Raw genomic sequence first — 12,396 nt, 5'->3', positions numbered from 1 at the left:
CATTGATTGAGGGGGTAAGATCTTTGCTTAAATGTGATGAATATTTAATTGGATGTAGTCCTTTTACTGTAATGTGTTTAAAGACATGTTTAGAGGCAGCCAGCTTTCTAATACAAAGGAATGTTTTCAACCCTAGAGTTAAAAGCATGCCAAGTGGCTTGTTTCTAAACATTCCCGAACCTCCCACTAGAAAACCCTTTAATACATTGCTTTCTTGGTATCCAGATTTGCATTAATGATTCTTCCTTTTTGCTCTGCAATTTTTCAATATTACCGGATGCCTCCTGTTAGGAAAGATTCTTCTTTTTGCTGCTTTGCCTTCATAGATCTCAGTGTGACACCCTACCGTTTGCTATTGTTTTCAAAACTTTGATGACTTTTGAGGTAAGAGACACCTTTTTGTCCCATTTACCTTGCTAAGCTTTTTGGTGGCACTTATCAGTCCCTGGGGCTATCTGTGCAGGAGTACTCTAGTCTAGTAGTAAAGTTATTTGTTTAATTTTCCTGCAGACATCACCATATGCAAAATGGGGCGGGGCACTTTGTGTCCCTGTAGCTTTGTTTTTGTTAACTTTGTGAGTACTTTATGATGTGTCCAGGATGGGCTGGTGGCAGCAGATACTGTTATGATGTTTTCTTTTTCGTAGTCTGGTGCACTTTTGTATTTTGCAGTTTACTGCCAATTAGAGTACCATGGGTGTACTAAAATGAGTGTGCGCCAAGATTTTACCTGCCCTTTGACTATCTTTTACTTTGAACTTCTTCCTGCCCTACAGTGGCTGGATATTCATTTATGCCAAGGCCATTCCCAGGCAAAGAGCCAGGTTTCACAGGAAAAGTGGAGGTCTGTGTGTGAGGGGGCTGGGTCTGTCTAGATCCAGTTCACATTTGTGCTAGTGTCTGTTGCTGGGCATATGCAGTGGCCAAAGGCTGTGCATGATTGAAAAGCCCTTTTCAAGTTTGAATTTCTTGCCATTGGTGGGCTGGGAGCAACTCGAGCTGGGATTCTGTATCCATTCCTCAGATCATTGTTGGCAGCAAGAGCTCTGCGAAGGAGAGAGGACTTCTGAAGACCCGAAAATCATTGTTGAAAGATCACCAAGAGCTGTTTCTTCAGTTTCCCGGTTTAGCCATGTCTCTCTGCACATGTGCTGAAGACCTTCATCAGTGCTTCGACCCCCGGACCAGTGGGCGCAATCAGTCCCAACCTCTGCTCAAAGTTCTAGCAGTTGAAAGCACTGTTACAGTCTCTGAACCGTCCTGTGGGCTAGCAAGACTCCCTCCTTGGCTACTCCACTGCAACAGTCGCCATTCGGAGTTGAGCTTTGGGACCCTGCAGATCCTCAGCTTATGGAATAAGAAGCTTTTCGCTGAAATTACAGATTTGCACAAAGAAGCAGGGGCAGTTTCTTTATTTTCGCACAAGAGCCGTTTTCTGCCATTTTCTTCAAGTGGCCATCGCTGTTAGCTGCCTGCTTTGCATACTGCAGGTTTACTAAGGTAGGCGACGGAGTGGTGGTCCAGTAAGTGGTCTGTGTGTCCAGCTGTTCATTGTCCAGAACTAGTCCATCAGTGCCTAGAAAAGCGATTAGCAAAACCCAATAACCCAACACCTAAAGTGACCTCTGCACCCGAGGCCCCTGGACTTTCCCCAACGGAACCAAGGCACCTGACCATGGACTAATCCCAATGGACGTACAGTACTGTGCTACTGTTAAGCTGCCAGCCCAAATGCTGGCTGCCTAAACCTTGTGCACGCTCTTCTGCTTTCGAGGTAGGTCTGCGCTTCAAAGAATGCAATAAACCAAAAAAACTGAATACAGAAGGCAAAGCATTTTCAGGAACTTCTATAGCGGTCCATGAGAGAATCTGAATACAGGGGGCGACTAAACATACCTGTTTTGGGCCCTTCCTGTCTCCACAGGGTTCAATGGGAGTAATGTCATAGCCTCAGCTCTCCTTTGCCTACCCTTGAACTGTGCTGTTTTTGGTCTATTATCACACTAAGCTGGTTAGGTTGGAAGAGGCTGTGTTAAAGACTTTCATCTTGATTGCATTCACTTTTGGAACACTTGCAACTAATTGTTGTCTCAAGCCACTTGTATAACTTGCTAAAAGAGATTCCTAGCATCCTGAAAATACTTTTATTGGGACCTGAGACTGTAAAGCACTGGGATCCAGCTTTTTTTTTGTAGCCAGGGAGGTCTTTTTGAGGTTCATACCTTATTTATAAGGCTGTGCATGGTGTTAGCTTATTACTTTATTATAAACATATTAGTTCTCAAAGTATTGATTTCTGAGCTCGCTTTGTTATATTTACAGTATCTTGAAATCTATCTCTAACTGTATTTAAAAGTGTTAGTACTCTTAGCAGAATATGTCAAGGTGGATGTGTATGTAATATTGTATGTTTGTGTTACTCCTGTAGTTTTTCATTGATAAGAGTTTGTTCAAAGGCCTAAATAAACTGTATTTTTATAAAGTATGCCTTACTTGTATTGCTAAGGGCGTTCTATGTGTGCTTAACTGAACCCTTCACCACTCTCGTGCCCTCCTAAATCTAAGCCTTGCTGCTCATCCACACTACCCAGATAGTTTGGCTAGAGATTCATTTTTGTCCCTGTTCATTACAATAGGATGGCCTCAAAATCGGTCCACAAGACTGAGTCTGAAAATCCATCTTTACACCTCCTTCCTCCTGCAATCTGAGATGAAGCACCTCTAAACTCTTAGGAGGCACTTCCTGCCCACTACAGTAGGGGCAGTTGTAATTTGTCAAGTAGACAGTTTGCAGTCTTGAATTTTGAACATGTTGAGTGTTGGCAGAATTTACCTATGATTTGGGCATTGCCGTAATGTTTTGACAGTGTTGTCTTATACATTGTGACAGAAACCCTCAAAGCATAAGAAGAAGCACAAAAAGGAAGAGAAATTAAAAGATGAGAAGAAATCTCGAAAGAAGCACCACCATCGTCGGCATCACCACCACCACAGTGAAGAAGAAACCGTGGATCCTGTGCAGAATGGGACACTGGATGAAGAGCCCCTGCCGGTTAGTGGGTTGCACACCTCTGAATCTAGTTTTCTGATCTTTGTGAAAGAAGGGAAATGATCCATTTTGTACGATAATATTTTGGTCTCCTAAAGAGAGAGGTTTTACAAGAACTCATAGAAATTGTGGCAGTCGGTGGATAAGCGTTCATCTTTGAGCCCTTTGCAAATCAATGCATGTGGATATCTACTTGTCTCAATGTTTTATTAACCAAAATTATGAATAGTCAAACACCCTAAAGTTAAGGATTACTTACTCTAGCGTTTACGTCTTTCACTCCAGTTGTAGCAATGGATTATACCACAAATATGAGCTTTTTCAGGGCCAACGGATTGTAAATTAAAAAGAAAATTAACATTCCTGCACAACTCCCAGTGTCCTATTAATTTTCTGTTCCAATTTTAAATCCAACAATGTGTTTACCACAGGACTCAAAATTCAAGCATTTTTCTTTATTTTAATCTAATTTGTAATTTCTTATTTATCTCTTCAGTTTAGTTTTTATATTTGTAATGTTTGCTTTGTTCAGAAGAGGTTTTTGGCTCACAACAGGATAGTAAGCCACATGTATCTGATTACATTGGAAGCACACAATCAAATATGTAATAAAGTAAACAAAATTGAAGACAAATGCATACTTTCATGTAGTAGCAATCAGAATGTAATAAGATGGAATAGTAAAAATATACAAAGAAAAGCGTAAACAGCAAAGCCTCCGATTTGTATACTTCATTGCCGTTGTAATTAATTCATGCTTCCCTCGATCTCGTTCCAAAAGTGTCATGTGATCTACTAAGTTGCAATCATTGTCACGCATGTATACCGCACATATCACATTCTAGCCCATATTCTTGCATTCTGTTCTTCCATATGCTCTTAAGCATCTTCTACGAGGGAAGTGTGAGGGGTCAGTAATGAGATGCAGCACACTGTTTGATGATTTATCAACATATGCCATTTTATTCTCATAAGCGGTGTGCGGCTGTGAAACACAGACACTTTTTTCTTGCTGATACTTGCAAGTGAAGTCTTTCCATAGTGGCTACTAGCTGGGGGACGGCGCTTCCTTTAAAGGCAGCATTGAGAACAGATGCGCAGCGGTGTGCTGCTGTGTGTTCTCGGGGTGGCGGAGTGCGGAGGCGTGGCTACCCCAACGATTATACTGCCGGGAGTGGACGATTTGTGTTGGAAGTCTAGCTGATATATTTATATATATTTATTGCTGTGCAGGAAAGGATAAATGCATCTACACCTCTAAGCACTCTTGGGGACGCAGTGAGAGTGGACATGCTCCACCCCTCTCCCACTTGCGAAAAGGACCTCTGTGCTGCAAATGCGGCTGCAAAGTGACTGGTAAGTGGTGGCTGCTGGCGGTTAAGACTAGCAAGGCCTTTTCTCTCTTCCCATTTACTCAGCCAATCGAAAGACGGAGTCAGCAAAGTCTTGTGGAGTCTGTGTAGCTGTCAGGAGGCAACAACAGTAGATCATTCCATACTCCTTAATGACTTAACCGATAACCGTTGTTCAGTGTTTGTACTACCCGCTCTATCATCGTGGACATGGTTGCCTCCACAGGACTGCGCGCAAGACATAAGGCAAAGACGCTTTCCGTAATTGACCTGCCTCTTTCTCCCACTCCTCCTCCACTTTTGGAACCACCATTGTCCCAATACAAGCAGATGCGAATGATGGCAGCTGCGAGGCGAGACCGACACCCGGATCTGCAGGTAGTGCACAGACGCAAATAAAATGTATCTGCTGAACAAAATGTGACCCAGGTGGAGGTAGACGGACTGAACTTACCAAATACTGACCAAAGCCATACATCTCCAAATTCAAACCATCTCCCTGTCGCTATCCAACTTTCAACGACACAGAAATCCTTTTTCTCCAGCATGGGGTCTGGCATGGATTCACATGCTCATGAATATTCCCCGTTGTCAAGCGGGAATCCTCGGTACTGAAAAAATCAGTTTCGTTTCTGATCTGTCTTTCTTAGTAGTAACTAATCACTGGTCTCTGGGTCATACTGTCCACAGCCAATGACTGCCCTCTCCCTAAGCCCCTCCCCTGGCAGCCTCAAGCTCCACCGTTTCTACTTCCGATCAACAGGGGGCCCATTTCGGAATTTTCTACGCCCCTCAAGGGCTAGGTTTTGTCGAGCTACGCTTCTTGGAGGATTCCAGAAGATCTGAAACCTACCTCGTGGACATGGCCCAGGACAAGGGAAGCTCGGCACCCGGATCCAAGCTGTTCAGGAACTGCCCTGGATGCGAATTACAGAATGTTTTCAAGGAGGATGAGCATTCGAGGTGTCTCTACTGCCTTCGCGAAGACAAAACGCATGTGGAAAAGGACTGTGCATTTTGCAAGAACTTATCAGAACGGACTATGAGGGATCGTCGGACCGGCCTCGCCAGCTGGCTGGAGAAGGGCCCAGCAGGTGAGAAGAAGTCTGAGCGGTCTTCTAAGTCCTGTGAGGGCGCCCCGGCGACGGGGGCCTGACAGAAGGCAAAGCTCTGCGGGCACCGGGAGCGCCGAAAGGTCTGGCACCTCGGCTGCCAGGCAGGGCGCACTTTCACCAACGCCATCATCCATGAGCAAACGCTCTGGCTCGGGGGGGGGGGGGGTGGGAAGAAAATCCGAGAACCCGGATAAGCTTCTGGTGAGGGGGGAGCGAAGCGGTGACCCTCCCCCCAAGGGGAAGGCATCAAGCGCGCCCAAGGTGGTGAAGGCCTTGATTCACTCGGCTAAGGCCTCTATCAAGGGAGTCGCGGCGGCACTGGCGGAGCCTGTGGAGGCGACCTCTCGGGGCCCAGAGTTTCCCTGCCACCACGGAGGGAATCCTCTTTTCAGCCCATCGATAAGACCACCGTGAAGACCCCAGTGGAAAAAGATGGGGGGGGGGGCGGTGGCCGTTAAGGACACAGATACAGCCTCTGAGAAGGAGCTGGTTGAAGTTGTGAAGGGCCTTAATGAGAAGTTCGAGGAGGTCCGGTCCCACGGGAGGAACCCCGAGTGTTAGGCAGAAACCTGTGCAGTTCCCTCTGGGACCACTGCAAAAGATTTAAGACTACAGGTGGTTGGCAGTAAACGCAATTGGTAGCAGTCTGTACCACCCAGATTTACCTGTTAGCTGTGGCTGAGCAGTCAGACTTCTCTCAAGAAGAGTTAGGCAGTATACAGAGTATTCACAATAGGTCAATAGAACACAGTAGAACAAGCAAACACTGACCAGAGCTTGGTGTAAAAGAGATATAATTATTTATTTAAACACACATCTAGTTAAACAGACTGGCACTGATATCAAGCAGTTCAAAAACACAGTCACTAAAAGATATACACTCCATTCAACGATTAGTAGACAAGTCTTAAGTAAAGCAACACTTATTTTCAGACAGCGCTGAGCGCTTAACAAAGATGGCAATCTAATCAATCGGTTTAAGAGGGAGAGAAAGGCAGAGCAAAGATAGCAACAGATCCCAACACTTTCGGAGAACACAGCAGGAGAAGAAGGCAGGTTAAAACCGTACAGTCAAAGTTAAAAAGGCCGGACCCACTTTAAGAGGCTCCGGTCGAAATGTGTCCAAGGTCACACGGTTGAAAGCGCCCAAAAGTCTCGCAAAAGGTCCAGAAAGAGTTGGACCAAAAGAAAGGGACCAGTTAGATGGTCAAGGCGGCCAGCCCAGTCCAGAAGGTTAAGGGGTTATTGTTACCTTGTAGCAATCTTTAGAAAGGGAGGCATGGCGGACACAGTACCTTAAAATGATGAGAACGCTCCAGCGGGGGCAGTTGTTCCTGGCAGCGGGTGCAAGTCGGTGCTTTGTCCGGGGGAAGAGAGGATCTCGTCAGGGAGGAAAACAGGCGTCCGTTGCACTGCCAGGGAAGAAACCAGCCGTGGAGTTCTCAATTAAAAGAAGCAGTCCTTTTATTCGAGGTCCAGTGGTAAGTGGCTATCCGGTTGCCGGCGTGCTTGGTACGGGCAATTCGACCACAAGACGTCCTGGGATGCGAGAAAAGAAGGTAAACTGGTTGTGCCCACCAGTCAAGGGAAGAAGACTCTCCAGCAGGGAGATCTCCTCTGTCGTTGGGAAGTGATGAGTCGGTTCAGCAGGGCTCCACCGGTGGTGTCGTCGTAGCAGGTCGGCTCAGCTTCTCCCTCGTCGGATTTTCAGGTCCTGTGGCGACATCTGAAGTTCCAGTCCCCAAAGCCCTGCTTTTATGCAGAAAACCCCCATTCATTCAGCCTGGCTGTCAATCAAACATGCTAAGTGGTGAGCGGGGTGGCTCACCACTTGGGCCAATCACGTAAGAGTGCGACTTGGGTTGGCAAGGCAACTTAGTCCAAGGTGCCTAAACCCCCTCCCACAACCCCTGTGGTACCCAGACAGAGTGGCACCACTTTGGAGGGCTTCTGTGTAGAAGCCCGCAAAAAGTGGAACAAAGGGCTCGACCTTTGGTTTGGAGTTACAGAGGGGAACACAAATGCCATTTTAAAACCGAGTTTTGGCAGAAAATACCAACCGGTGAATTAATATTAAATAAATAAACCGGCAGCATGTTAGAGGCTATGTAAAAAAAAGTATTAGCCTCGAACAATGGGAAAATCCCATAGAGATATATTCGCGGTTGAATATAAAAAGTAGTATCCACTGGCACCAGCCAAAACTCGACGAGGGGGGACGGGACAGTGCCTCCTCGAACAACAGACCCAGGTGCAATCGAATTGCCCCTACCAGCGCGTCCACAATATGATGGTCTGTACTGGTTCTGTTCACAATTTTGGACTAGTAAAGCCAATGGTGACTTTACATGCCCTGGGAGACAGTAGTCAGTCCCAGGGTATGGAGTCTATGGTGGGGGGGTCACTATGACACCCCGGTGTTACTGCACAGAGGGTGCTGGGTATGTAACGCTCACCTAACTCCCACGGGGGCGCTGGCCTGGTTCGCGCTGCTGTGACCTTGTCTAAGGTGATGCGCAGGGTTCGGAAGACGGACTGGACCGGGCCCCAGATCTGGCTTGTCTGACTCGCAGAAGTATCCTTCTGTAGGTGAGAATAGGGGTTAACTGTCTGCGGGGTAATGCAATCGGCCTCCCACTTACCCCTCTCACCCTCCTCAAAACCCTTCTGTGCTTCCCCAAAGCGTCTCACCTTAGGGTCTGGAAGGAAGAGCTCTCCATCCTGCTTCTGATGCAGGGGCGCGTTGGTATCCAGTTACGTCACTGGATTTTCGGATGGGTGAGAACCAAACTTGCTTGGCTTCCAGGTAAGTTTTTCTATAAGTGGTTCCCCTTGTGTCCATGCATTAATGTTCTAATGCTAGTGTCTTTTTCCCCATAGGGGCCGGGGTACGGAATGCCGGGGAACAGGCACCGACCCGAGGTGAGCAGTGAAATCTTTGTGGAAATCAGGTAAGTCTTTAATGAGTGTTTTGGTAATGTCTTTTCATTCACTCATTAACGCTGATGTCTTTTTCCCCTTAGGGGCCGGGGTCCGAAAATGCCTGGATGCGGCGCAGACCCGAAATGAAAAGGGAATGACCCGTCTTGACATGGAGTTTTAGCTTCTCTTTTCCCTTCTTTCTCTCACCTTTGTTCTTGTCTTTTTCTCCCTAGGCGCGAGGGCGCGACTGCGAATCCGGATGGTCGCTACTGAACATGAAGGCGCCCTGTAAAGGTGAGTAGAATGCGGCGCTGCAGCGATCGATGCGATGTGCTTTTAAAAATAAATGTCTTCCTTTTCAGGATTGTCGGCGAAATGTCTCTGGGATGCAGATTTAGCAGGTGAGGCCTTTTCCTTCTTCTGTTCTCTTGTTCCCTTCCTTTGCAGGTGATTCAGGATGCTGGCAGGTGTGGCAGAAGTCAAGATGCAGGAGCAGACACGGTGAGCGTCCAGCTGCTAGATGCAGAACAACGCGAAGCACGTGTGGCTGATCGGGTGTGGTTTAAATAGCCTTGGAAGAAGTTCCTAGAATGTGTCCTTCCTCCAATCAGGTATGTATCCTTCCCCGACCACGCCCGGGTGGTAAATGAGTCCCACAGGTAAAGTAGTTCCTTTCAGGCCTCAAGGAGGCCGGGGTTCTGCAGCATGGTCTGCATCAGGTAAGTGCACCCAAACACTTTCATAATGAGCCTGGCGCCTATGGCGCCAGGACTGACGTTTTCTATGAGCCTGGCGCCATAGGCGCCAGGACGCTGTCCAAAGGGCCCCTATAAGGGTTTGCTGGGACCTTCCCCGGGGACTTGATGTCCGCTTTCGGGGACGCAGGGCCTGAGCCGGCTCCCCGGGAGCGGGCATCGTGACAGGGTAACACATATAGGAAAAACACAAGACCCTATGGAGTAAAGGACCCCATAGCCCATGAAACACATTAACATTCAAAGGAACACCACAAATCATATCCAAGAGTGGGAGAAAGAGTCTCACTCTTGGCAGGAGAAAAAAACAAACTCCAGAAATCCAGCAAAGCTGCTGGGGGGGACTCACTAGGTTAGGAAATTCAGCCTAAACAGAGAATTCTCCCTAACACCAAGGAGGCAGACGAAGAAAGGGACAGTGGCGCCGACGCGGCTCCCATGAAAGAGGAGCAACCATCGCGCCCTTCACAGCCATTGCCCGAGCCTCAGGACAACTCGGTGGGCATTTTGATGGCAATCCAAACCTTATGCACGGAGAAGAGGACGAGGTTGCCTCTAACCCCAACGGACGACCCAGCAGAACCGGGCCCATCGGGAAGCCCTCCAAACAAGCAGAGGAGAGTTCATCTCCCTCCACCCCCCCCCCCCTTTCCAGCCCTTGCAGCCCGTTCAGCCTTCATCTCCTTCCCCTGATCCTAGGGATGACACGGGAACAGATACAGCCATGACGGGGACGGATGACGACGGTGGTGGCGATGGGATGGGCCTTCCGTCACCACTCCCTCGGGCCTCCCCGCCCGACGAAATTGGCTCCTTCCACGCCATGATTGCCAGGGCATCCAAGCTTTTCCAGCTCTGCCCCGAAGAACAGAAGAAGGAAGGCTTCCTCTATCAGCGGCGCAAGGCCAAGAGGAAGACGGTCCTCGCAATGCTGTTGATTGATGACATCTGGGACGAGGGACTTGCTCTCCTGATGAACCCATGCACGACGCCCGCCAAGAGAGATCGGTACAAGAAGTAGTACCGGGTCCCCGATTCTGCCCCTTTGTGCCTTAGGGCACAGTCGACTCCGGATTCAGTCGTCATAGCGGCGGCCAAGAAGAAAGCGGCGGATGCAAAGGCTTCCATTTCAACCTCCCCACCTGACGGCGAGGTAAAGAAACTGGACGCCATGGGACGACGTGTCATCTCGTCTGTGGCGACGACAATGAAGGCAGCCAACGCCCTAGCGATTGTGGCCCGCTACAACAGGGAGCTGTGGTACAAAATCGCTCCCCTGCTGGACTTCCTACCGGACGACAGGAGGGCGGAGGACCTGGAGATCTGCAGGAAGGTGTGGTGGCCACGGACATCTCTGACACCGGGTTCCGCCAGTTGGGAAACGGTGTTTGCCTTCGACGGCAGGGGTGGCTCAAGGCACCAGATTTCCGCCAGGACGTGCAAACCAGAGTCTTGGACATGCCCTTCGATGGGAACAACCTGTTTGGAAAAACAGTGGATGAGTCACTTCAGGCCATCAAGACCGACACAGAGACGGCTCAGGCCTTGGGAGTTTTGCAGCAATGATGGCCGCCCTTTCGGAACGCCGGATGCAGACAGGTTGCCTCCTAGGGATCTGCGGCGGCTCCTCGACGGACCGCCAAGCGGCCCGCTCCTCGTCGCAGGAGGCCTATAGAGGACACGGCAAGTCAGGAGGATCTCGTCGCCAAGGCGGCAAGGCCGCCGCCAAGCAGGACTGAACCGGCCGTAACGTCGGGCCCCCACCTGAGCACCCCGGTGGGAGGCCGGCTGGCGAAGTTCGTCAGCGTGTGGGAGTCCATCTCCACCGTCCGTTGGGTGCTGGATGCCCTGGCCCATTGGCACACTTTCGAATTTCTAAAGAAGTGCCCCGCATTCCTCCCGTGGCTAGGAAGGAAAATCACATCCCTCAACTGCTGTTAGAAGTAAGGGGATGCTCAAGAAAGGTGCCATCGAACTCGTCCTGAAGAGGCTCTGGGGCCCCGGAGTGTACTCAAGGTACTTCCTTGTCAGAAAGAAGACAGGCGGTTGGCACCCCATCCTGGACCTGCGTCGGTTGAACAAATGCATCAAGGCCCAAAAGTTCAGGGTGGTCACCCTCCAGCACGAAATCCCGCCTGGTTCCGTCACAGGTCTCACTGTTTCTGGGAGCCAAGCTCAATACAGTGGCGCGATTGGCGTCTGTCGGAGGAGAGGACGAAGGCCATCTTGGGCAAGGTGCAGCGCCTGCATGCCACGGACGTGGCCAGGGTGAGATCCAACAAGTCCCTGCTCGGAATGATGTCCTCATGCATCTAGCTGGTGCCCCCATGCAGGCTACGGATGTGCCCTCTACAAGAGTTCCTCGACGCCCATTGGATACAAGCGACGGGCAGCTTCGAAGACAGGATCCCGCTCAGTGAGGCTTTCCGCCAAGCGATTCGTTTTTAGCGGGGAGCCATTGTGAACAAATATATTTCAAATCATTTACTACAAAAATTCAGTCCAGATTCAGTCCAGATTGGATATCGAAGCAGAAACATCAAACCAATGGCAATCAAGACTCTTTGACATTGCTAGGAACAATCTGGCCGATAAGGCATTATTGACCTCAACAATTTTGGAATTGCTGGCAGATGTGATAGAGATCTAGACCCAAAACGACATCAGGAAGACCCCCACATTAATCAACAGGAAAAAGGCATTCAACCTTCCACAGCTTAACCAACCATTTCATTGTTACCTCAAGAGAATAAAGTGATAAATGATAATCCAACTCTGACAGTAGGAAAGCAAAGCGGAACAAGACTGTCTCAAACTGACAATACAGTGCGGATCCCACAAGCTGTATTGAAAAGTGACCCGAAGAAACCCTGCAGGCGAATGCGAAACCAAATCAGTACGAGGACCCGAATCCTTCCCGATCTTTGACCGGCTAAGGAACGATCAGAAAAATAATCATGCGAGGAGCATGCCAACGAGAAACAAAGGACAACCAGCGCCAAAGAAGAGGAAAATTATGAAAAGAGGTTCCAGGGCGTTTTTAAGAAATCTAACAATTCCCACAACAATGGAACATCAACAACAACTTAAACCGGGAATAATTGCGACCCAACAAAAAGATCATTAGGGCACAAACGGAAAAAACAGAGATTCAGTGGATTTTGAGGAATCCTTAACAACTGATGAAAACATTCAACAAGACC

The 12,396-nt window shown here is 48.8% G+C and overlaps 1 protein-coding gene across 2 annotated transcripts in view; it reads left to right on the top strand.

Annotated features, from left to right (window-relative positions):
• AP3D1 (adaptor related protein complex 3 subunit delta 1) overlaps window positions 1-12,396 on the top strand; it is a 2,198,421-nt gene that overhangs the window by 1,782,572 nt on the left and 403,453 nt on the right. For both annotated transcript variants that reach the window (XM_069649511.1, XM_069649512.1), the window contains one exon: window positions 2,891-3,052. In XM_069649511.1, the coding sequence (XP_069505612.1) occupies window positions 2,891-3,052 (162 nt within the window). The remainder of the gene's footprint in view (window positions 1-2,890; window positions 3,053-12,396) is intronic.

Source organism: Ambystoma mexicanum, chromosome 1p, assembly GCF_040938575.1.
Source record: "Ambystoma mexicanum isolate Mex_15411 chromosome 1p, UKY_AmexF1_1, whole genome shotgun sequence".
NCBI classification, from domain to species: Eukaryota; Metazoa; Chordata; class Amphibia; order Caudata; family Ambystomatidae; genus Ambystoma; species Ambystoma mexicanum.
This window is presented reverse-complemented; position numbering and strand designations above follow the sequence as displayed.